This window comes from Phymastichus coffea, unplaced genomic scaffold (assembly GCF_024137745.1).
Source record: "Phymastichus coffea isolate CEN01 unplaced genomic scaffold, Cenicafe_Pcof_1.1 PCOF00014, whole genome shotgun sequence".
Lineage (NCBI taxonomy): Eukaryota > Metazoa > Arthropoda > Insecta > Hymenoptera > Eulophidae > Phymastichus > Phymastichus coffea.
Window position 1 is genome coordinate 5,050,070 of NW_026706825.1, and position 25,192 is coordinate 5,075,261.

The 25,192-nt window shown below is 35.3% G+C and overlaps 1 protein-coding gene across 1 annotated transcript in view; it reads right to left on the reverse strand.

The window, feature by feature from the left end:
• The window catches only part of LOC131674381 (probable G-protein coupled receptor Mth-like 1), a 567,109-nt gene that overhangs the window by 188,068 nt on the left and 353,849 nt on the right, over positions 1-25,192 (reverse strand). The window contains exon 5 of the mRNA XM_058953025.1: positions 12,311-12,389. Within this exon, the coding sequence (XP_058809008.1) occupies positions 12,311-12,389 (79 nt within the window). The remainder of the gene's footprint in view (positions 1-12,310; positions 12,390-25,192) is intronic.

Sequence of the window (25,192 nt, forward strand, 5' to 3'; positions counted from 1 at the left end):
CCTGTGACTCGTGGAAAAACGACTTAAAATGGATTTTTCGGAGTTTGACATTGATTTGATCTTGAAATGACCGTGAATAAAATGTCTCAATATGGTTTTGAACGTGAAATTTTCCGCTCTTTCCGAATCCGAGGTCAAAAATAGGTGTTCCTATTCAAAAAAACCACTTGACCTTGAAATAACCTTTAAGGTCAAGTTCAAGGTCAAATTTGATAGAACCATTGTTTGGCCCCTTTCGTCCCCTACAACTTTTGTCTGAACCATTTTTTCCTATCTGTCTTGGAATTCGAAAAATCCAGGTGTAGCGATTAAAATGGGTCACCCTGTATATATATATATATGTGTGTGTGTGTGTGTGTGTGTGTGTGTGTGTGTGTGTGTGTGTGTGTATGCGTAAATATGTGTACGATGTACATATCTATATGAATATGCGCCTACATTTGTCATTGTAAGCATGTTTTTTTTAATTAATTTGAATCCGTAAAATGATACTTTACATTTTTTTTATAAAAAACGCTTTTATTTGTTTTTCTCAAAAAGTGTATCATTCGCGATTTTGAATCAACTTAATTCTCATTGTATATGATATAAGAAACATAATGACGCAAGAATCGGCTGGGGGGGGGGGGAGACCGATTCATTTAAATTGTCTACAGAACACCGTGCGAGAGAAATCAGGCATACACATATACATATAATTATATACCATTCAAATTACTTGTGCAAACTCTATTGGTAAGTATTTGTTGTTTTTCTATTAATACGAGGGACGGTCAATAAGTCTTTACAAAAAGAAGGAAAAAAAAGTTTTGCGTATGTAGTTTTTTTTCATCTTTCAACATAATCTCCTTGAAGATCGATACATTTTGTTAAACGGCTTCCCAGTTTTTTTAAGCCATCAGAAAAATATGATTTCTGAAAACCCTCAAAATAGGCATTTGTTTCGGCGATGACCTCTTCATCCGACGTGAATCGTTGTCCGGCAAGCCATTTTTTGAGGTTAGAAAATAAGAAAAAGTCACTAGGAGCCAAATCAGGCGAATATAGTGGATGGTCAATTAATTCGAACTTTAAATCGTTAATGTTTGCCATCGAAACTGCACACGTGTGAACTCGAGCATTGTCTTGAAAAAGAAAGAGGCATTTTTTTGTTCAAGTGAGGACGTTTTTCTCTGATTTTTTCTTTCAGCTGACCTAATAATGACGCATAATATTGTCCAGTGATCGTCTGGCCCTTTTCCAAGTAGTCGAAGTAGATGATTCCATATGCATCCCAGAAAACCATGGCCATAATCTTGCCAACTGACTTTACTGTCTTTGCTTTCTTTGGGGCTGGTTCTCCTGCGGTAATCCATTGTTTGGACTGTTCTTTGGTTTCAGGAGTGTACTGGTGTACCCATGTTTCGTGTACAGTTACGAGTCGACGCCAAAAGTCTTCCAGATTACGACGTATACGTGCCAAAAGAGCCTCAGAGTTGACCACGCGGATTCGTTTCTCTTCAACAGTGAGCAAACGCGGCACCCATTTTGTTGATATTTTTTTCATACCCAATTTTAATGCAAAATTGAAATGATTATACCCTTTGATATCCCTGTGGCCTCAACTAATTCTCGCAATTTTAATCTTCTTGCACTCAACACCATATCGTGGATTTTGTTGACCATTTCGAGCGTACTCACTTCTACGGGGCGTCCTGAATGAGGTTTATCTTTTGTTGTTTACGGTCGCATTTAAATTCATTTATCCAGTTATAAACGGTCTTAAACACAGGGGCAGACTTGCCATGAACGGCGTTTAACTCAACTGTGATTTCTTTTGGTGTAAGGCCTTTCAAATGAAAATGTTTTATCACCGCTTGAAACACTGTTTTTTCCATTTTTCAAATAAACCAATAACTTTTTGTTCAACCAACGCTCACACAAAAATTACTTAATAAATCGAGCTGAAACTTTTTACGATATTTAGTTAGTAGTATTATTTGCCAAAAACATGATAATTTAAGCGTGACGAGCTCCATCTCTTGGATTTTGTAAAGACTTATTGATCCCATCTCGTAAAGCCTGAAGAGGTCAGCAAATGTGCTGACGAAACGTTGCTAAATATAATTAAAATTAAGTGATTTTCTATCTATCACTATTTCCCTTCTTTCCATCATTACAAAATTTATCATTAAAAAAATCATAAGGGAATCAAGACATTATGTTACGTTTATAATGATTGATTGTTCCAAACAAAACGAAACACTGAAAACTACTAAAGATGTGCATTTAGAGATTGAAACGAAAGAAAATATTCCTCAAAGGACCACTGCATACTGACATACTGCATTATTTTACATGACCACATCGTTCAGTATAATTTAATAACTGAAAATATGAGAAAACACATCTAACGGAGCATCAAACTTTGTAATGCGGTGCATTACAAGGCTTTGCCTGAGAGTGTTGCACTATTTGCAACACTTCAGAGGATCCATCTCCGTCCCTTGCCGCCCCGTAACCAACCGAATAATTATACCCGACTCGCGCTCTAACCGATACACTGTTTTATTTCCATTTCCGCTAACCCACATCCGAAAAAACGACGCAATAAGTTAAAGAACGCAATCCGGCGGATGAGCAAAAAATGGAGCGCACGACGAGAAAAAGAGAGCACATGCATACACACACTCCCGACCACGTATTGCCGGCTGGAGGAAAAACACGGAAACTAGTCTGAGAAATGCAACGGAAATGCATGTTAGCGAAACTTGCGGACTCGTTACACACCCAGGCACTAACATTAACACTCGTGAAACACTGATACACCTGGGGCGACCAGAAAATCGTCGATGAAGCAGCAGCCGGCAATCAGCTGTGTCAGACTGCTGCGCACCATCGGCGACATCCTGAGCGCCACACACACACACTGCTGCTGACCACTAGTAACACCCGGAGACACACACACAACACCCGGATACACACATACACCACACGACCGAGGAGGACCACTCCAGGAGGCGCTCCGGAGACTGGCAGCAGAGCACGAGGCTTACGCATGAGAGCGAGGGTGGCCATTTTGAAACGTCGAGATAGACTAAGCGGAAACGAGTGAGACAGACTAAACAAGAACGAGCGAGATAGACAAGAGCAAGTGAGGTAGACCATATGAAAGCGAGCGAACTAGAATAAATACAATACCAATTCAAATGCAAACTCGATGATGAGGACGCTACGAAAATGAAATCGACTTACAACTATTGTATTATATTGCAAAATATCTAACGATGGGATTTAAGATGTGAAACGTACTAATAAAAAATTGAAAAGACTTGTATGCGGCCGATACAATCCCCTAAGCGTACTAATAAGCGACAATTAATCTGACAAATTAAATTGATAATTGATTGATAAAATTTGAACCCCTGATGAAACTTTCCAGTGACGTTACGATAAATAAATAGGAGAAGGGGTAGATCTTTCTCATTAAACAATGCTAACCGACTTAGTGGGGGGTGAGAGAGGATAAATAGCAACGGAGTTGGAGATAAAATGAAGGCGCTATTACTTTTCTAATTTGCATATTGACCAATAACGAAATATTTGGAGGGCGCTACCGATATCCGAATTAGCATATCGGCAAATAAAATGATTTCTTCTCGGAAATAGGAGAAGTAAAAAGATCTTTGACCGTGACGAGCCGTTTCTCGTCCATTTTTGTCGCTGATTGCTAATGCTGATAAAAGCATTCTCGAGAATTAGCTGAGACCATCAAAGGACTTTGTGTTTCGCTGAGTGAGTCTACAGCTGTAATCTTTATATAGTTCGTCGAATGTCTGATTCGCCGGAACGCGTGGATCCGTTTCTGCAACGTATTAAATCGCGTCGAGCCGCGCTGACCATCAGCCATTCTGACTGAATCTGTACCCTAACCACCGTATGAAGGAAAGTGAAGTGTAACCTATCTCTATTATTTACACCTCGTTGACCCTTCCCTCCCTATATGATGATTTTATTTTCAGTCGCAGACGGTCTTTAGCGAGGATTATTTTTCTTCATTACTAGTTTCGAACGTTAGGTGATTTACACGCTAGATCTAACGAATCTCTAACCAGAGACGAGAAGTCGTATCCGGAGCTGCAGGCACTTCCAGGACGTGAGAGGACGGAGAAGATCAATGATTGGTTGGTACCGTCGACCTGAGGAAATGATATCGACGTGAGGTTCACCAACCTGCCCACTCTGCGCAGTCGCACAGTGGGCAGATAAACCTTCTGCGATTTTTCGATCCTATCCGCGATAATCGCCGTAAATTAGGAACGGTAGGCTGGTGCCCTTATTATTAGTTGGGGAAAACGGTCCAATCAGGCCTTGAGGCGGAAATACTTCGAGTCCCAAAATTTCCCGCCACAACTTTCTGAAGCAATTCCAGAAATGTCTATTATATAATCGGAATTATTATCACGTTAAGTTGGTGTAAAGTTTTATTTTAATAAGCACGAAGAATAAAATTTATAATGCATCATTTCATTTTATGTACTCTTCCCATGATTTTTCTTTACTCTGAGGATAAGTCATGGTTCTTTGAGTGGGCGAGAGGATGAGTGAATCTATGCCGAGTAAAGCGATGCCAAGTGAATCAATGCCCTTCTAGTTTAGCTAGCCATACGTACAAAAAAATATTAGCTTGTCCTTGAATTTAAAAAAACAAACAAGTGTTTTGTAACAGGTGGTTCGGCCACTCAGAAGTTGGTCATGGATCACCGCTGCTCTTTCTTACAGCGTTGAGCTCTTCTTAACGTTGCGTACCGGCACTTGCATTACAACAGAAGATATATACTAATTTTGTTTATTTTTCGACATTCTTGGGGACATGAGAGCAAATAACACAAACAGATCAGCACGCGTCACTAATTGTAAGGTACTCGTCAACGCAAACAATCAAGGTTGCTACTTGCCTTACCTAACTACTCACACACACACACACGCACGCGCGCACGCACATGCTTGCCTCAGCCTACTCTAATCTATGTAATGTCAAAAGAGGAGATGAGGGATGACGTGAGCTAAGGAATCGAAGAGAAAAAATCGAGGAGAAAGTCGACAGTCGCGGTGGAATACGGATGTCTCTGTCCGTGCCGCGTAAATGAATTACGTTTCTCACCATATCTTTGTTACTTGATTTTACATATTACGTTGAAGATTCCATAATTATTGTTTAATCATCTGCTACTACTATCCGTTTTGTGAATTCTCCCATCTAGCGGAAATTATAGACTATTCACCGGTAGCATCTACGCTAAAGTAAGTGATGAAGAGTTCGTATATAAACAAAATTATTTATCTTCGTCTATCATTTTTCTTTCGTTTGCATTTTAGTTTTGCACTTAGCTGCATATCCGAAGCTTTGTCGATGAAATTATTTGTCCATCATCTAATCTTAGAATTCGCCGAACTTTTTGTAATAGAGAAATCCACGCTTCCTTTTATACTATAAAATTTGCCGTACGAATTATTTTGTTTCATTTCCTTAGTTAATTTTATTTTACTTCAATTCCGTTATCGAATAGTTTATAACATAGTTTATACTTATGTCTCGGAAAACCTATTATAATTTTTTTTTATTTGAATAGTTGTAATAAATTTGGTTATTGGTATTTTCTATAATGTTTAAAGATAATTCCAATCTTGCCTTAACTTGATTGCCCCTTGTATTTCTCCTCCCAATTTTTATTGGAAATTATCTAACAGGAATCCACTCATGCTGGAACAGTAAAATAAATAAGTACATCGAGTACGACTTGGAATGGTATTACTCCGATACTGATTAAATTTCGATATTACAATGTTTAATGCCCGGCGCCCAATAATTAAAAAATGACGCATTGTACGGGCTAAAGTAGAATACTGCGTTACAATCTATACAATCAACCAAATCTACCGTTTCCATTCGTTAAACCATTGGTTAAAATTCATGAAAGCGATGTTATGTTACTAGGAGTGTTATATATTTTCAATGTATTTGTTGATGTAAAATATAATATCATAAATGATCATTAATTCAATGTTCTATCGTAAGATCTACCTATAATCATAGAAGGAAAAATTCTATCTTTAAGAGATTTTTATTTTTTAGATCGTTCTACCACTTTAAAAAATTAAAAAAAATATAAGCGCATATTTGAAATAACAATATATAACATAAATTTTTTTCAGAGATGAGTTTCGATTTTCGAGATAAAATTTTTTTAATTTTTAGAATATAATAGGAATTGGAATTATCTCTAACTTTTTTTAAACAATAAAAAAAATGAAAAAAAATGTTGTCTACCTTAAAAGTTTACCGAAATCTTGATAAAAAGATCCAAAACACAAAATAGGGTTCTATTTTCACTTAGGTTGATTTGGGAATCTAAAAATCTAGCGAGAAGAGTTTCTACATACGAGTATACTGAACATACATGCCTATTTCTTAATATTATTGGGAGTACAAATAGAAAACCGCCGTTTTCCCATAGGTGGCGTCAGCATTGCACGTCGGTAAAAAATTGTTAACAGGAACGTTACATAGCCAGCTGAGGCATTTGTCAAAAACTCTTCATCACCTCGCTTGTCTATTTTTACTGTGCTTTGTTTTGTTCGTGCGCAAAAATGGCAAAATTCAAGTCGAACAGGAGACATTTGCGGGAAGTGTTGCTTTTTGCATTTCATTCGGGAAAAAATGCAGCTGAGGCGCGTCGAATGATTGTAGAAACTTATGGTAACAGCTGTATTAGTGAAAGAACGGGTCGGGAATGGTTCAAAAGTTTAGAAATGGTGAGTATGACGTAGATGACAAGGATCGTCCCGGACCCGTAAAAAAGTTCGAGGATGCGAAATTGGAGGCTTAGCTTGATGAAGATTCTTGCAGAACGCAACAGGAACTTGCGGGTTTATTGGGCGTAACTCAGCAAGCCGTTTCCCATCGCTTAAAATACTTAGGAATGATCCAGAAAGTGGGATGTTGGGTGCCGTACGAGCTGAAGCCGAGGGACATCGAACGGCGTCTTGTCACGTGCGAACAACTCCTCCAACGGCAAAAAAGGAAGGGCTTTTTGCATCGCATTGTGACCGGTGATGAAAAGTGGATACACTATGACAACCCAAAGCGGAGAAAATCGTGGGGTCTTCCCGGCCATGCATCAACTTCGACAGCGAAACCAAACATTCATGGCTCGAAGCTGATACTGTGTATTTGGTGGGACCAGCTTGGCGTAATTTACTATGAACTCCTGCAACCACGCGAAACCATCACAGGAGCCCTCTATCGGACGCAATTGATTCGTTTGAGTCGAGCGTTAAAGGAAAAACGCCCAAAGTACGCGGAAAGGCACGACAAGGTCATATTTCTGCATGACAACGCTCGGCCACATGTTTCCAAGGTCGTGAAAACATACCTGGAAACTTTGAAATGGGACATCCTATCGCACCCGCCGTACTCTCCTGACATCGCCCCTTCTGATTTCTACTTGTTCCGATTGATGACGCATGACCTGGCCGAACAGCACTTTCGTTCTTACGAAGAAACCAAAAATTGGATCGATTCGTGGATCGCGTCAAAAGACGAATAGTTTTTTCGAAGAGGAATTCAGAAGCTGCCAGAAAGATGGGAAAAAGTTGTGACTAAGGATGGAAATTATTTTGAAGAATGAGATTGTAACGAGTTTTTTACAATAAAACCTCAAATTATTAGAAAAAACGGCGATTTTCTATTTGTACTCCCAATATTATTATTTATTATTATTTAACCATCTTATTCAAGTAGATCCTTTCAGCTTTGAACCTGTCTACCGGGTGAGGAAAAAGTATGGAAACCCCGGGAAAATTCGGAAAACTGCATGAAGTTAGTCATGAAACAAAGGTCATATCCTATGTAACTTTCAACGAGGAACCCAACGGTGACCTCTGATTTGACTTTGAACCTCATTTTCAAGGTTATTTCAAGGTCAACCTTATTTTTTCATATGGAAACCCCTATTTTTTATACTAGAACAAAAAGAACGATAAATTTTGCGGATGTGAACGATTCAAAGATAGCGTGACCCCTAATCCTCCTTGAAACCATATATTTTCAAAATCATCACATCTTAACGATTGGATAGCTGAAACAATCTGATTTCACAAAAGTTACAGCGTTCAAATTTCCTGTGATAAAAAAGGGACCTATTTTTGTGTCACCTACCATTTATGCCCACACGTTTAATACTTGAGGATATTGAGTATGACTTTCTCTCATCCAATGAGGATTTTATCGTACCAATATCTACGGTTATGGCGAATGATTTCGCCATTTAATTGACATGTAGCTTCGTCTGAGAAAACAATATTTTTTAACAAATACAAAAACAGGGTTAATTTTTGCTAGAAAACGAATAAAAAGAGATTTGAAGATCTGTCTTTCTCGTATTTTTTTAGAATTTTGAAAAAAAAGACAACTCTTTTTTTACACTGCACAGTTTATCTGGATCTCATTTTTTCGCAGTCTTCATCTTTCACTTTAGAAAATAGAAAGTCAATACTTTGAGCATAAAATATCATTAAAATTGTGAAAAACTGGAAAATCACGTTTTTTTTCGTGAAAAGTTACGTTTTCTCCTCTTTCGTGGGCTGTAAAGCTAATTGTTTATTAGAAATACAAAATTATTTTCAAAGCATTTGAATGAAGTGAAAATTTAAAAATAAAATAAATGTTCTTTTACAAATAATAATTAAAAAATTGTTATCATTAAGATTTTTAAATCTTATTTGTTCTTGACTTCTACTAATTGGAAGTTGAAACCATATTTTGTTGTTATAACGAGTTGAGTCTCGTTATGTCTCTCTCTTCCCTTAAGTCAATTATAATTTATTAATAACTCTTTTATGTATTTTTCCTATCTAGCCGCAGCTGCTGACGCTGCACGAGGTAAGTGAGAGAGCGCCGAGCAGAGAGAGAGAATCGCGTGTATGCGTGAGTGCGTGGACGCATGAGTGTCGCGCGCGTTTGCCTAATTAGCTGAGACGCGCCGCTGCCGAATAGCCAAGGAGAGAGAGGGGGACCTCTTCCGCGTGCGAAGAACAATTAGATGCCCGCCTTCGTGAGGAACGCAGGCCTAGCCGTCAACGCGCGATCGGTAGATGCCTTTGTGCTACGTAGCCTGCGTTTTTGTCGTTAGGAACCGAGAGTGCAGAGTGTGCGTGATCGCGTGGAAGACCGTGGCACCGAAGTGCATCCTGCGGACTGTGTGCTGTGTGCTTGCGTGCTGATGAACTGTTGATCGGGTCGAGAAGGCTGCCCCGAGGCTGAATACTTGTGTGTTTCGGAAGCGAGCTCGAGGCTACTGCGAAGCCGACGTGTAAGTACTTGCTCGATTATCTATCTCTCTCTCGCTCGCTTCCTGCTTGTCTGTCTCACGGCGCATATCATTTGTACGCTTCCTTTATTTCCTTCATTTTAGTAAACGCTATTTCTCTTAACCACTGTGTCTTTCCTTTCGGCGCTCTCCCCTCCCGCGCTATACACGTACTGACTCGCACCACCAGCAACTACCTGACTTGCGACGCTCTCCGCGGGCCGAAGGTAATGAAGCCTTCAAGTGGCATAGCTGAGCCACTGGGCTGGGTTGCGCGTAACCCCGTACCGAGCCTGCAACGAGCCGAGTAGCTATTTAGCATCACCTACCACGGGGAAGTCTGAATACCCGTTACATTGTTTTCATAGTAAATAGGCTCTAGAAAAAAAAATACTTGACCAATAAAAAAAACAAATTCGACAAATTCGTCAAATATTTCATAGTTTTTTTTTTTTACAATAACAATATTCAATTTTTGTTTTTTTCAAACTTTTAAAATATTTCGTTTGTCCGAAAGAGAACAAATATCTCATCTAATGATGATGGGTTGGGGTGATCAGCAAAGGTCGTATACTAATGTTATTAATCTCTTTAATAGAACATTTCGAAACGGCGATGGTGACACTCCTTTGTCTAAATCTACAGTTTTAAAAACCTTAAGACGTTTTCAAGAAACGGGGTCTATTAAAAATCGTTCTGTTACTGGAGACCACGAACAGCAATAAATGAAGAAAAATCTTTAGATGTTTTACTGTCTTTTGTGGGAAATCCAAATGAATCATCTCGATCAGTAGCTTTACAACAGGAGATCGATCAAAAATCTGTTTATAAAATTTTAAATGTAAACAAGTGTCATCCTTATAAAATGAAACTTGTGCAGGAATTGAATGAGGATGATCCTGATCGTCGACTAAAATTTTGTGAGACAATGATGTAAATGATTAATGAAAATCCAATATTTTTACAAAATATTGTTTTTTCAGACGAAGCGACATTTCAATTAAATGGTGAAGTCAATCATCATAACTTTAGGTATTGGTCCAACACAAATCCTCATAGGATGAGAGAAAGTCACACTCAATATCCTAAAAAATTAAACGTGTGGGCAGGAATAGTATGCGATATAATAATAGGTTCCTTTTTTATCGAAGGAAATTTCAACGCTGTAAGTTATGAACAACTTTTGCAAAATCAAATTGTTCCAGCTATCCAGGCCTTAAGAGGTGATGATTTTGAAAATACATGGTTTCAGCAAGATGGTTCTTCAGCTCATTACGGTGTGAATATCAGACAATACCTCAATGAAACATTTTTTGATAGATGGATAGGTAGAAGAGGTACAGTAGAGTGCGCTCCAAGATCTCCAGATTTAAGCCCTTTGGACTATTTTTTGTGGGGGTATTTAAAAGATCGGATATACAGAAGTAATCCGCAAAATCTTGAAGAATTAAGACATAGAATAGTTTAAAAAATTAATGCCATTCCACGGCAGATAATCCAAAATGCAACTCAATCATTCTACAATAAGATTGGTTACTGTCAAGAAGCGAATGAAGAACAATTTGAACATCTGTTGTAAATTAATTTACGTTTTAAAATTAAAAAGTACCTCGAAGTGAGAGGCAAGGGGAACTCACTATTAAAAAGCAGTTCTAAGTGAGAGGCAAGGCTCATTATAAAAAAGCACCCCGTAGGGAACAGATTCCTTCTACGTTGTTCCTGGATAGCGCTAAAAGGAGGATTAGGAGTTACGATATCTTCGGACTTGAATCGTTTCCACCCGTAAAATTTATCGCTCTTTTTGATTCGAGTATAAAAAATAGGGGTTCCCATATAAAAAAATAAGGTTGACCTTGAAATAAACTCGAAAATGAGGTTCAAGGTCTAATCAGAGGTAATCATTGGGTTCCTCATTGAAAGTTACATAGGGTATGACCTTTGTTTCATGACTAACCCCGTGCGGTTTTCCGAATTTTCCGGGGTTTCCATTCTTTTTCCTCACCCTGTATATGCATGGCAATTGTAAGAATTATATCGTGTTAGAAAAAGGTTAATATTAGAAAAATAAATATAATTTCCTGAGTTTGTGTTGATATGGATACCCTCTTTTCACTAACAGGAAGCTACGGTTACAGGCATTTTCTGTTTTAAAAATACACTCTTGGTGCAACTTCAGTTGAACGATCGAATATCCAAGTGCATTGGGGTTTTCAAATAGACGAGCGGGGATCTGAAACGCACATATCACAACTTAACTCATATAAAAAAAATCTATTAATCATTTCAATTTAATGAATTCTATCTTTTAAAAATAAAAACTAATAAACAAATCTACTTTATATAATTAAATATTTAAATTTATTATTAATTTTCAATATTTGAAAATAATTTTCATACATGTTTCACTCGTACGTTTCAATACCAAGCGGTTATCGTAAAATGTAACGCGTCTATGGTCATGCAACTGCTCATAAGAGATGATAAAAAATAGCCGACGGTAATTGAAGTTAAAGATCGCTACAAGATGTTCTGGGATGCTTATTTTGTCAGTTCTATTCCAACAATTAGCTAATATTTGTTTAAACTCTGGAAAATATTTTCAAATAGAAAAAAAATAAATTTCATTAAGATTTATCGATTCGAACATGGTTTATAACTTTTCTTGAAACTGAAAATTACTTGTATTTATTTGTACTTCAAGCGGTTCTATCTGTATGAATAATTCTAAATTACTCCCATACTCCCTTAAAGTTTTTTTAGAGATATTTTCAAAAATATGCGTTATCCATTCATTTAGTAATATCATAACAAAAGTATTATAAAAAAATAGTTACATCGTAATAAAAACTTTTATAGTAATATCATAGTAAAACAAAAGGAAAACCACGGGTTATTTTACCGTTCAAGAATTCACAAGTATGGTCAATGCAATTCGTAGAGTATTTTTTTTAATTACTAACCTGAAAGTCCACCATATATTGAAGCACATGGTGTTGAGCCAAAAAAAAGTTGCAAGGAAGAAAAAATGAGCCAAGATCGCTGCAACAGAAAAAAAAATTCGTAAAATACTTATTGCTATAATCCAATATATAATCCAAGTCATTCAGTAAAATATTTTAAAACAGGAGATTTTTAAGTAATCACTCAAATCTTTCTCTTTTCGGTTTTTTTGATCCAATCTTTATTAATTTCGATGACGTTTTTAGATCATTCTTCTCAAGGCTACAAGGAATAAGTGAACGTATTAGTTTACATTTGTTAACCACGTATTCAATTTTTTCTTAGGGCAATTGTTAAGCAAAAGTTACATTGATGTAAAAACGATTTTTTATGCGTTATTTTCAACAGGAATTATCAAAAGAATCGGTAAGCTTTATAATGCCAAATAGGATCACTGAGACGTATCACGGTTTGTACTGGTATATATGCTAAACAGATTTTTGAAATATATATTTGGAAAAAATAAGTTGATTGTGGCAAAGCGGACAATCTTATGCAAAACTATTTAGGTAGAACGTCAGTTGGGATGCAACCCCGCCAAATCATAAATAAGATATTAATCGTGTACCTCAGTCTACGTTTAACACCCAAGGAGACCAGACGTGTTATTGCGCTTTGTTCTCTTGAAATCAAAGTCAATCAATAAAGCAATTGAAAATCAAAAGTAGTGTTTATCCTAACTCAAACCTCACGCTAAAGGGGTATAATAAATTGTAACGGCCAAAAATGGCCACACAATCAGGGGATGATATATTAACCACAACAAAAAACACATAAACAAACATAAAAAAACAATAATATATGTAAACACGCAAACTACAGAAGGTTACGTACTAGCCCAGGAGGCCAAACCTGTAGTAAAAAGTAAGCGTAACTAACGGGTTATTGGCGAATTCAACAAAATGACAACGAATCTCAAAGCCAGGAAGAGAATTCAGCTAAACCTAAGAAAACAAAGCACTACCGATATTTGTTTATTATGCGAAGAATATACGCCCCGTGGAAAATGTTTTTAATACAGTAGCCAAAGACAGGTATACTTTGTAAGTACTAGCATCCAACAAAGTGAAAACTAACCTACAACGTCTGAAAAATACTTGCCGATTGTAAGTGCACTAAAAGAAAATAATACTCAATTTTATACTTATCAGTGCAAAGAGAACAAAGGTTTCAAAGTTCAGAAAACCATGTGGTAGGTGAATTAGATCTGATGAGGACAAAATTGATAATTTCGCTATCTTACATAATATTAAAGTGAAATCACTTTTGTGTCCGTACGTCCGACTGTACAGATATCTTACGAGGGCTCATCTATACAAAGTGCACGAATTAAATTTTGGGGTAGTTGCACACCCTGGATATGGTCATCATGACATCCACAATCAGGTTACCCATGTACACTTGCACCTGCGGTTACCCAGGAAGTCACCCTGGCAACTGGACATCTTCTCCTGGGCCGAAAAATTTTTTTTTGTTTAATCACTATATACCTCGTGCACTTCCTCGGGGACGGTGTACAATAACAATGTTACATTCGTTACATAAATGTAATAGGCATATCATATCATTATTCAAATTGAATTTTATTGATAATCACTTTATTATTGTATTATTGTCAAATAGAATTCATTAATTCAAAAATTGTGATAAATCAATGTAAATAAAAGTAATTGAAAATATTCTTTTAAATAGTCGATCAAGAATATTTGGAGTCTCTTAAGTTTTACAATGTAATTGATAACATAATCCTTGTTAATTAGCAAAGCTAATAATATTGTAAATAAAGCTAATAATATTATAAATAATTTGGAAATATTTTTATAGATTCCTTGCTGAAAAACGAGATGCGAAATTCGACGCTGTGTTTGATCAATATCTCCGCGTGTACAATAACAATTTTAAATGATATGCAATCGTGAAAATTCCAAGTATTATAAATTATTGTATCGTTTACTTACCTACAATTTAAGACGTTTTAGTTTGTAATATTCAATTATATTTTTTGATTCTCATCCTCGAAATATACACGTGCTTTGATTTCAATGTTTACATTTAGAGTTTATCACAAGGTATGATCTGTATGGTGCATGAGACAATTGAAAAAGGAATGTGATGTTAGCAGCGCTCTAGTAAGCGCTCCTCATTGTCAGCTACTATACTGACTAGTATCTGTACTACTATCAAAACAAGTTTTTGTGTATCGAAACATGGCAAAAGAAATTATTATTCGTAAGATATTTATTTTAAGTTAACAAATTGCATCAATAATTTTCAACTAATTTATATATCCTGATGATTAATAAATCAATTGAGTTACATCTGTGTAAAAATGCATACATATATGTATATATATATATATATGAGTGTATATGTTTGAAATTCTGTATATATACAATAATGGTATTATTTTATTTTATTTGAGCAGACATTTTGTAATAAGTTTCAAAGTTGTATGAAATTCTCTAGATAAAGCTCAATTCATGTACTTGATTTATATATATGGGACGATCCATGTCAACCGGATCACTGCTGTGTCCAAAATTTGATGTGACCAAAAAAATCGTGCAACGACTCATTTTAAAGCTTAGGATATCTACTTTCTGATGCTTTGTGCGCCTTTGCAAACTCCAACATGGCGGCTCCAATATGGCGGCTACAAGAGACAAACTCGTAAACAAAAAATTTTATTTTTCAAATTTTTAGTAATAAATGTTAAAAAAATTAATATTTCATATTTTTTTATGAAAATCTGGCTCATTTCCTACAAAAAAGTAACAGAGACCATTTTCGTTAAAATGAAAAATAAAAAAGTTAAAAAAATAAAAAACTGCGATTTTTTTACTCAGAAGGAAATGACTTTGGAAAAAAAATTTAAGGAACAAAATTGCTTGAAATTCATCAAAACACAAGTGTGAATTTTTTCGAATTCCTTTGAGCGATTTTTTGTAAAAGATCTTGGGAAGTTTTTTAATTTTTTAAACAATCCGATAAATCCAAAAAGCAAAAAATCGCTCAAAGGAATTCGAAAAAATTCACACTTGTGTTTTGATGAATTTCAAGCAATTTTGTGCCTTAAATTTTTTTTCCAAAGTCATTTTCTTCTGAGTAAAAAAATCGCAGTTTTTTATTTTTGAAAATTTTCAAAAAATTATAACTTTTTTATTTTTCATTTTAGCGAAAATGGTCTCTGTTACTTTTTTGTAGGAAATGAGCCAGATTTTCATAAAAAAATATGAAATATTAATTTTTTTAACATTTATTACTAAAAATTTGAAAAATAAAATTTTTTGTTTACGAGTTTGTCTCTTGTAGCCGCCATATTGGAGCCGCCATGTTGGAGTTTGCAAAGGCGCACACAGCATCAGAAAGTAGATATCCTAAGCTTTAAAATGAGTCGTTGCACGATTTTTTTGGTCACATCAAATTTTGGACACAGCAGTGATCCGGTTGACATGGATCGTCCCATATATATATATTTATACTTGATTTATTTATACTGGACATCTTCTGGTTCAAAAATTTTTTTTTATGGAATCACTATATACCTCGTGCACTTCCTCGGGGATGGTGTCTCGTCGACCATGTTGATCACCCAGCGCTGCGTTGTTGATCATGCTGCTACCGTCCGTTTCAGCGCTGCATTGTTGATCATGCTGCTACCGTACATTTCAGCGCTGCATGATTTATCATGCTGCCGCCGTCCGTTTCAGCGCTGCGTTGTTGATCAAGCTGCTACCGTACGTTTCAGCGCTGCATTAATGATGATGATGTCATTGCATTTGGCAGTGCATAATCGTAATTATTATGCCGTTATTTTCATTAAATATTTTTCATATAATGTTGGCGCTGCATCATTGATCATGCTGCTACCGTCCGTTTCTACAAAATCTGTTTGAAAACAATGTTTTTTGTATAAATTTTATTTTTGAATTTATTACCTTTTCTTTGTATTATCGCATCATTCAATTAAAGAATCTTTAAATTATTTTTATTCCTTGCTCTAGATAATGCAACGTATAATTGTCCATGACTGAACACCGGAGTTGATAAATAAACTCCAACTCGATCGTAGGATTGTCCTTGTGATTTATTAATAGTCATTGCGAAACCTAATCGAACTGGAAACTGTCTACGACTCATATTGAATGGTACATCTTCTTTTGAAGGTGATATAGTTATTCGTGGTATAAGAACAACTTTTCCAATATTATTTCCACAAGTTATTTTTCCTTGGATGCTATGTATATGAAGTTTCTCTATTATTAAACGTGTTCCATTACAAAGTCCTTCATTCAAATTGAGATTTCTCAACAGTATTATTGCAGCACCCACTTTTAATTTCAAACGATGAGGTGGTAATCCATTTGGAGTTAATGAATTAAGGAACTCAATCGATAACATAACATCTAAATTATCTCCATTATCATCTTCTGCAGTATCTAAACTTAGATATTCGTGACATTCACCTTTCATCATATCTAAAATTTCATTGTTGATATTTATCACATCATTATTTGTAGGCGCCAAAATTACTTTGTCGTTTACTTGTAAGTTATTAAATTTCATTTCTTTACCAAATATAGTTTGAATAATATTTTCTTCTTCCGATATCATACAATTTGGAATTTCTAATAATTTATGATCATCTTCAAATGAATCTCTATTTTTTTCCTCTCCAACATTTAATAACCACCTTTTGAAATCTTCATCATTTTCTTTCATTCTTAAATTCTCGGTGAGAGTCATATTAGAAAAATTTTTCCATATATTGCTGTATTTGACACAGTTTTCTATAATATCTGTACGATTACCGTATCTAACAACTGGCAATATTTGTCGAAAATCCTCAGAAACAATGACGGTTTTACCGCCAAATTGTTCACTGTTGTCATTGATGTCTCTTATTAATCGATCTACTGCTTCGAATGCGTATTTAGAAGTCATTGATATTTCATCCCAAATTATAACTTTTATTTCTTTCATCAATTTACCATCAATCGAATTATGTTTGATATTACATGTTGTACTTTCTGTAATATTCAGCGGTAACTTAAAGGTCGTATGGACGGTTCTTCCATTTTTTAACAAGTTTGCAGCTATTCCTGTCCATGCAACACAAACATAATTTATCTTATTAAATTCTAAATAATCAATAATTACATTTAAAAGGTAACTCTTCCCACTTCCACCTGGTCCGTCAATAAATAAACATTTATTTTTTTCTATATTCTGTATGCAATTCAATGTTTTGTCAAAAATTTTTCTCTGTTCCTTTTTTAGCGAATTGACTCGTATTTGTAACTCTTCTATTCTATAATCATTACAATTATTAAGATTTGCCTCTTCAGTTTCGTGATTCATTACTGATGTGATTTCAGGTAAATTGAAATCCGCTAAAGTATAGCCGTTCATTATAAAATATTTTTCTATCAATTGCAATGCCATTATTCTCCAACTTCCGCTTCATATCTAGGATGATATAAATACTTTTTATATTTCTCATATAATTCGCGAACATTGATCGGATTGTGGAAGACATAAATCATTACAAATAATTCACATATTACATGAGGAAATTTACAGAGCATGCTTCTTTCAAACACCGATCCCATTCCTCATCTTCCTTGACTAAATTTTTTGCTTTTGCTGCTTCATAAAATGTATCGTAAAGAATATTGTCTACTGTGCGAAGTTCTTGCCCCTTTAACATGTAGAAGTAATAATTTCATGAAATATCTTTCACGATCTTTTACATTACCTAAATACATTCTGCTGAGTACAGGTTTTTTGATTTTTTTCCTCTTCGTATACTCTTTAGCTGTTCGATTGAAAACATAATGCTTTGGTATTTCAGAATACAAATATTCTCGAGCTTTCGAATCTGTCATATTCAATTTAAAATAAGCAGTCAATGGTGTCTCTACATTTTTTTCAAAAATTGATTTTTCCTTTCCTTCCTTAAAATATACGTTCTGTTGATTTTCTTCATATACAGCTAAACGATGTATCATATATGATGTATCGTGTAATGGATATTCCAGTAGTCTGTGCATAGCTTCTGGCGGACATATATATCTGATGTTTATGTATTGTTTAATTTCGTCATAATCATATTCATCTGTTTCATTATCTACTGTTTGTAGTTCATTATCATTATTTTTTCCAAAATCTATGTTTGCAGATTGTATTTTAACAAATGCACAGTCATGGCCTTTGTAACAATATTTGAATAAATATTTTATACATTGAACTGTTGAGCACACTTCTACATTTATATGTGCATTGAACTTTATTAATAGATATGGGTTATATGGAATAACAAATCCATTATCAGCTATCCTATCTAAAAATTTATTTTTAAAAGTAATGCTGACACCATCATTTTTCCGTTTATGTAATGGATACCCATTTGACTGAATTTTAGTTGAAGAAATGAAGTTCTTTGGATAATTTTTTGTACAACCTTTTTTATCGTCCATGCACGGTGAATTATGATTTTGTTCCCCACAAGGACCATGTATCATGAAATGTTTCACCAAGTGATATAATTTGGGATAAATATCTTTATTCGGTATCTATGCACTGATTATTTCATCCACTTTTTCTGGTGTTGTAAAGTTATCTTTTTTATCTAAAAATAACAACATGTGCATATGAGGAAGCCCACGTTTTTTAAATTTAATAACGTAAGTATTGGCAATACTTCTTCCTAAAACTCCTTTTGTCAACATTTCATTTTTAAGTTCAACAAATTTTTGTTGAAATACCTTAGCAATTAGATCTGGTCGATCAGTAGCAGTCTCATATTTCTTTAAATTATCAGTGATTTCTTTCCACTTCGGATTACATGTCATAGTTATGAATAAATCAGGTTTTCCGTAGTGAGTTACAATAGTCATTGAATCAATATAATTCTGTTTCATATACCTATGTCCCCCTATGAAATTTGAAGGCAATATGACCATTTTGCCAATTTTCGTATTATCATGATTAGATTTTTTATTCAAATAATCCATCACATCACTATAACATTCTTTTCTATGTGTATCTTGATTTTTCCTTATAAAATACAATCTTGAACCTTCTACTTTTACGAATGCATCAACGATCGCTTGCTGACTTATTCTACCAAGATTCAGATGGGGATTGAATCTATTTCTTACACTTAATCTGTAATTATAAAATTGTAGATTTGATATATAATTTTTACCAAAATTGGCCTTCATACGTGGCATCCAACCGTAACCACCATTTGGATATATCAGCGGATATGTCATCGGATCCGTATGTTTACTGACTGATGGGATACTAATTGGTTTATCATATTTTGAATAAACCATAATATCTCGTTCTTTTGGTGGTTGTTCGTTTTCTCCGACAAAAATCATGGCAACTTCGTTACTACTAGCTTCATTATAACGATTCTTGTCTAACGTATTATGTCTTTGAATTGCCATTGTAACTTGTTTTGTTGCTATACCGGCCTTTAAAGATTTTTCTATTTCAGATTTTTCAACATCGTACATCATTTTATATGCTTCAGCATATGGATTTTTTTTAGTATATCTCCTAACTTACGTAATAATTCGTGGTCAATATCGCATATCATATTCTTCCGTTCAGCTGTTGCAATTTCATTGTCTAAAACATATAATTGTCCGTATTTTCGTGATTCATTTTCGTTAGGATGTAAAGCATATACGTTATGGTATATCTGCCCACAAATTCATATGATTTGGGAACCATTACCCCTTAGTTTAGCGAAATTTACCCCAAAACTTGCGAATGCACAAAGATTATTATACACTGCAACGATTACCGAAAATCGTTTCGACTCGCGTAGGTTAAGAAGCGGCTGAGCGTAGCAGCCGCGATCGGTTTGAGAGAGAGAGGGCGCGTAGGGGCAATGACCGGGAGGGGAGAGTTCGACAATCAGTACGACTGTGACTTTCAGTACGGTAGCACCTCGGTGGTTTATTGTGAGCGGACATTGTGACTATTGTTTTGCGAACGAGATCAGAGGGTGAAGAAGAACGATTAGCGACTGTTGAGCGAGTGGAGTGTTGTGCGCACACTGGTAACCGTGCGCGGGTTCTGGCAGCGGTTGGAGTCGCCTCAGCAACAACAACAGCAGCGAGTCGCTCCACGGCAACAGCGGGGAAACCGGCTCACAGGCAGCAACAGCATATAGCGTAACTGGATACGGTTGGCTACCATATCCACAACAACTCCGCGGTAGGTGCACGACATTATATTTATTGTAATTGGCGTGCGATCCCGCGCAGCGTGCGCGGCGAAGTTATAAAGCGTGCGAGCGTTTAGTCCGCGACGATCGCGATTTTCTCTCTCTCTCTCCCCTCGTTTGCATTGTCAATCGTATTTGCGTGCGTGAGTCTCTCGGCAAATCCCTCCCGTGTATCTGATTTAATTTAATAAAGCGAACAGCAGTTATTCGTAACCGAGTTATTGCTTTGTCTTTCCTTTGTCCGGGGTGCTTGTCATTGTTTACGTTCGGTTCGAATAAGCCGGTAAAAAGGCACGGATCGCGTAGACATCGAGAGAAGCGACTTGCCAACTGGGATACCGGCAGCGGCCGACGGAGCGCTGCGAAGCAAGCGCGACAGCGCCGCCAAGTGGCGAGTTCGGGAACCCAACTCCGCTTGGCGAGGGAACTCTGCGCAGACGCACTCCCGGATAAGGTAGGTTAACGTGCTTACGGCACGTAGATAACAAGGCGTCGTTTGACCGAAATAACGAGTAGGTTTAATAGGTTAACGGTTAAATGGCAGCCTGTTACAACACACGGATATTTTTTCGGTATTCATTACTATCTTTTGAGGATCCCGTTGCCAATTCCTGCAACTCTTCCGGATATTTTGGATTTTCCGGTAATTCTATTTTTCCTTTATGACAACAGTTAGAAAAATGTTTATCGTTAGTGTATTCGAATTTGAAATGTAAAGAATTGCAATGTCGACATTGTTCACTCATTGGGCCCAAATAACTTTCAATTACATTATTTTCATCAAATTTGACATTTCCTAATCGTCCTATCATGTTCGATTTACATATTGTGCTTAGAATTTTCTCATTATATCTTACGACTTTTTTCATCACTTTTTCATCAAATTTTTCTTCATTCGAATGATTATTAGTGTCGAAGTCTTTATTTGAAATATCATCTATTTTCAATTTCTTACATATAATTGATAATTCTCTTAAATTGAATTCGACTTCGTAATTCCGTTTTCTCAAATTTTCGTTCAAATTATTCGATGAAGATTTTACTTTATTATGATGTTCAATTTTCAATTCTTTTGATTGTGTAGTCTCTGTTTCATCATATTCAATATTATTTTTTTTTACTGCGCTAATGTGAGAACTAAAATTTTTAACATATCGTTCATGATCATTTTTCGAAAGTTTTTGTCGGTAATTATTTTTTCGTAAATTATCGTTTACACAATAGTTTTTATCTCGACTGCGCAGCTGTTTCAATCTGTTAGCTTCATTCTGAAGATTTATTTTATTTTTTTTACGATATTCTCTCTTTCGCAAAGCATCTCTTTCATGATATAATTTATCGTTCTTACGATTGTTCCTCAATCGTTTAGATTCATTTTCACGATAAACTTTGTTATTCTTACGAATATTTCTCAATCGAGATGCTTCTTTTTCGAGATGTTCTAAATTATTAATAATTTTTTTTTCGCAAACAATATTGTTTACTTTATGTACAGTTTTCTCATCCCTGTTAAAATGGTCTGGATGAATCGTTGTATCGATGTCCATTAATTCTACATGAGACTTACTATTATTTTTATGCGACTTCAAAATATTATTTGTTTCTTGTGTTAATTGCGATTGTATGTTTTCTTCCTTGTATTTTATCTCTGCCTTATTAATGTCTATTTCCAATTTGTTTAATAAATTTTTATGTATTATATTTCTATCAAGATGGAACAATGGAATCTCATTATTAATATTTTGTCTATTGTGATTATGCAGAATAGGAAATAACTTTGGATATCGAGTTTCGTATATTTCAATTAAATGAGATCTTAATTTGGAAACATCATATGTTAGGCAACAGGGACAAAGATTATGGATTATTGAAACAGCAAATGCGATTGAAAAAACTCCGCAATCGTATATATTGGTTTGATTTTGTACTTTTTCAAAAACAATTGTACATTCAGAATAATAAGGAAATAATCTGTTAATATATGTTTTATGATAATTATTCAATTCACAAACATTCAAACTGTCATATATGTGAATCACGTCCTTTCTTTTGTATAAACAAATCCAATGTCCCATTCTTAAATTTCCTGAAAATAAAATTTGTATATAATCAATATCTTTTTCTACTGTGACGGTAAACGTCGAATTAGCGCTAATAAAATAACCTGATTGCTGCTCGCGGGGGCAGCACCTACTGGGGAGATTAGGAACGTAACGAAGGAATTCGGCACGCGAGCAGACGGAACGCGCGCGCTTGAAATTGAACCAGTGAAGCTCTAACCACCATCACGCTTGCCCGTAAGTGAGGATTCTTCCGTCATCGTGCTCGTCCGCTTACTAAACAACTACCGATTCGTAAGCCACCAATATCAGAAATCGAAAGGAAATAGTCCGCGCCAGTGATCTAGAGGGGCGATCGCAGTTGCCAAGGTGCTGTACAGCTGCCGAAGGACCCGACCCGGCAGAGAAGCATCACTTTCCACGAGACCGGCAGAGTGTGCGTGAGGTTTCGCCATCGAGGGCGAAACCACGTGTGCGCGAACTCGCGATCCGCGGCATTGACAAAAAAAACAGTTCTCTCGCAGTGTGACTCTCTATCGTCCGCTTCGTACGCCTGCAATATTAAGGTAAGCTGGCCAGCTTAATTTCGCGGTCGCGATACAATTGCATGAGTGACGACTAATTTCCGGCATCCGCCCCGTGCATGTAATAGCTCTTTCAACAAAGAGCAGCGAGCGTCCCGACACCGCATGTTGTTGTCGATGAGCGAACGCCGATGTCAACATAAACACGCGGGCCTTTCCAGTGTAACATTTGATAGGCAATAAAAGATTCTGTTCGTGTTGTTAACAAGTGCTTTCGACTCGCTTATTCCATATTGCTTCCACTCACATTTTCGTAGATTAGTAGATCTATTGGTTGACTAACACCTGATTCCTCATGCTCTCCGGATTATGGATTGAGCATAGATGATTACATTCGCCATTCAATAAAGTTGCGCGAATAAAAATAATTAAACGGTATCTACCCCGTTACACTACATACTGAATCAAATCAGGTTTTTGCAATAATAGCGACGATTGCATATTAAAATTGCTATGCGCTTTCAGAATTTCATTGAATTCGTGCATGTGTATGTCATTCAACATGGATTTCCTCCCAGTATACAAACCCGATCCTTTCACAATAAGTTTATCAATTTCTGATAACACCATGGTGCTGCCTGTGAAATAAACGAACATATTTTGATTTTCAACATTTTTATTATAATTTAAGTTATATTAACTTCTCAAATATTCGAATTAAAAATTAATTAATTCAACAATTGTGATAAATCAATATGAAAGAAAATAATGGAAAATAATATTTAAAATGGTTGATCAAGAATGTTGAAAATCTTTTAGATTTCACAAATATTCTATGTTATTGATCACATAATATTTGTTAAATAGCAGAGCTTATTTTGAAAAATTTTTATAGATTCATTGCTGAAAAACGAAATGCAAAATTCGGCACTGACTTTATCAATCAATCTCCATGTGTACAATAACAATGTTACATTTGTTACATAAATGTAATTGGCATATCATATCACTATTCAAATTGAATTTTATTAATAATCACTTTATTATTGTATTATTGTCAAATAGAATTCATTAATTCAAAAATTGTGATAAATCAATGTAAATAAAAGTAATTGAAAATATTCTTTTAAATAGTCGATCAAGAATATTTGGAGTCTCTTAAGTTTTACAATGTAATTGATAACATAATCCTTGTTAATTAGCAAAGCTTATTTGGAAATATTTTTATAGATTCCTTGCTGAAAAACGAGATGCGAAATTCGACGCTGTGTTTGATCAATATCTCCGTGTGTACAATAACAATTTTAAATAATATGCAATCATGAAAATTCCAAGTATTATAAATTATTGTATTGTTTACTTACCTACAATTTAAGACGTTTTAGTTTGTTAATCTCATATACAACAACGGTTAAGGAAAATCCCTCATGTAATTAAAACAACAATCTTGAAATTTCAACGATTCGCCATAAATTCATGGCCTCCTAGACTTCATGAGTCTAGTATAGACAGTTGTACCATGATGACTCATGAAGTCTAGTATAGACAGTTGTACCATGATGAGTAACACTTTGAAATTCACAGTTCATTTTATATCTCTGAATTTTCAGGTTGTTCTGAATAGTAAATATTTTATAAATTGACATACTATGACTTAAGTTTTCTATAATTTTTTCCTGAAGAGGCCATGAATTTATGGCGAATCGTTGAAATTTCAAGATTGTTGTTTTAATTACATGAGGGATTTTCCTTAACCATTGTTGTATATAAGATTAGTAATATTTCTAAGGAAAATAAAATAGATTATAACGTTTTAGTTTGTAATATTCAATTATATTTTTTGATTCTCATCCTCGAAATATACACGTGCTTTGATTTCAATGTTTACATTTAGAGTTTATCACAAGGTAGGATCTGTATGGTGCATGAGACAATAGAAAATGGAATGTGATGTTAGCAGCGCTCTAGTAAACGCTCATCATTGTCAGCTACTATATGGACTAGTATCTGTAC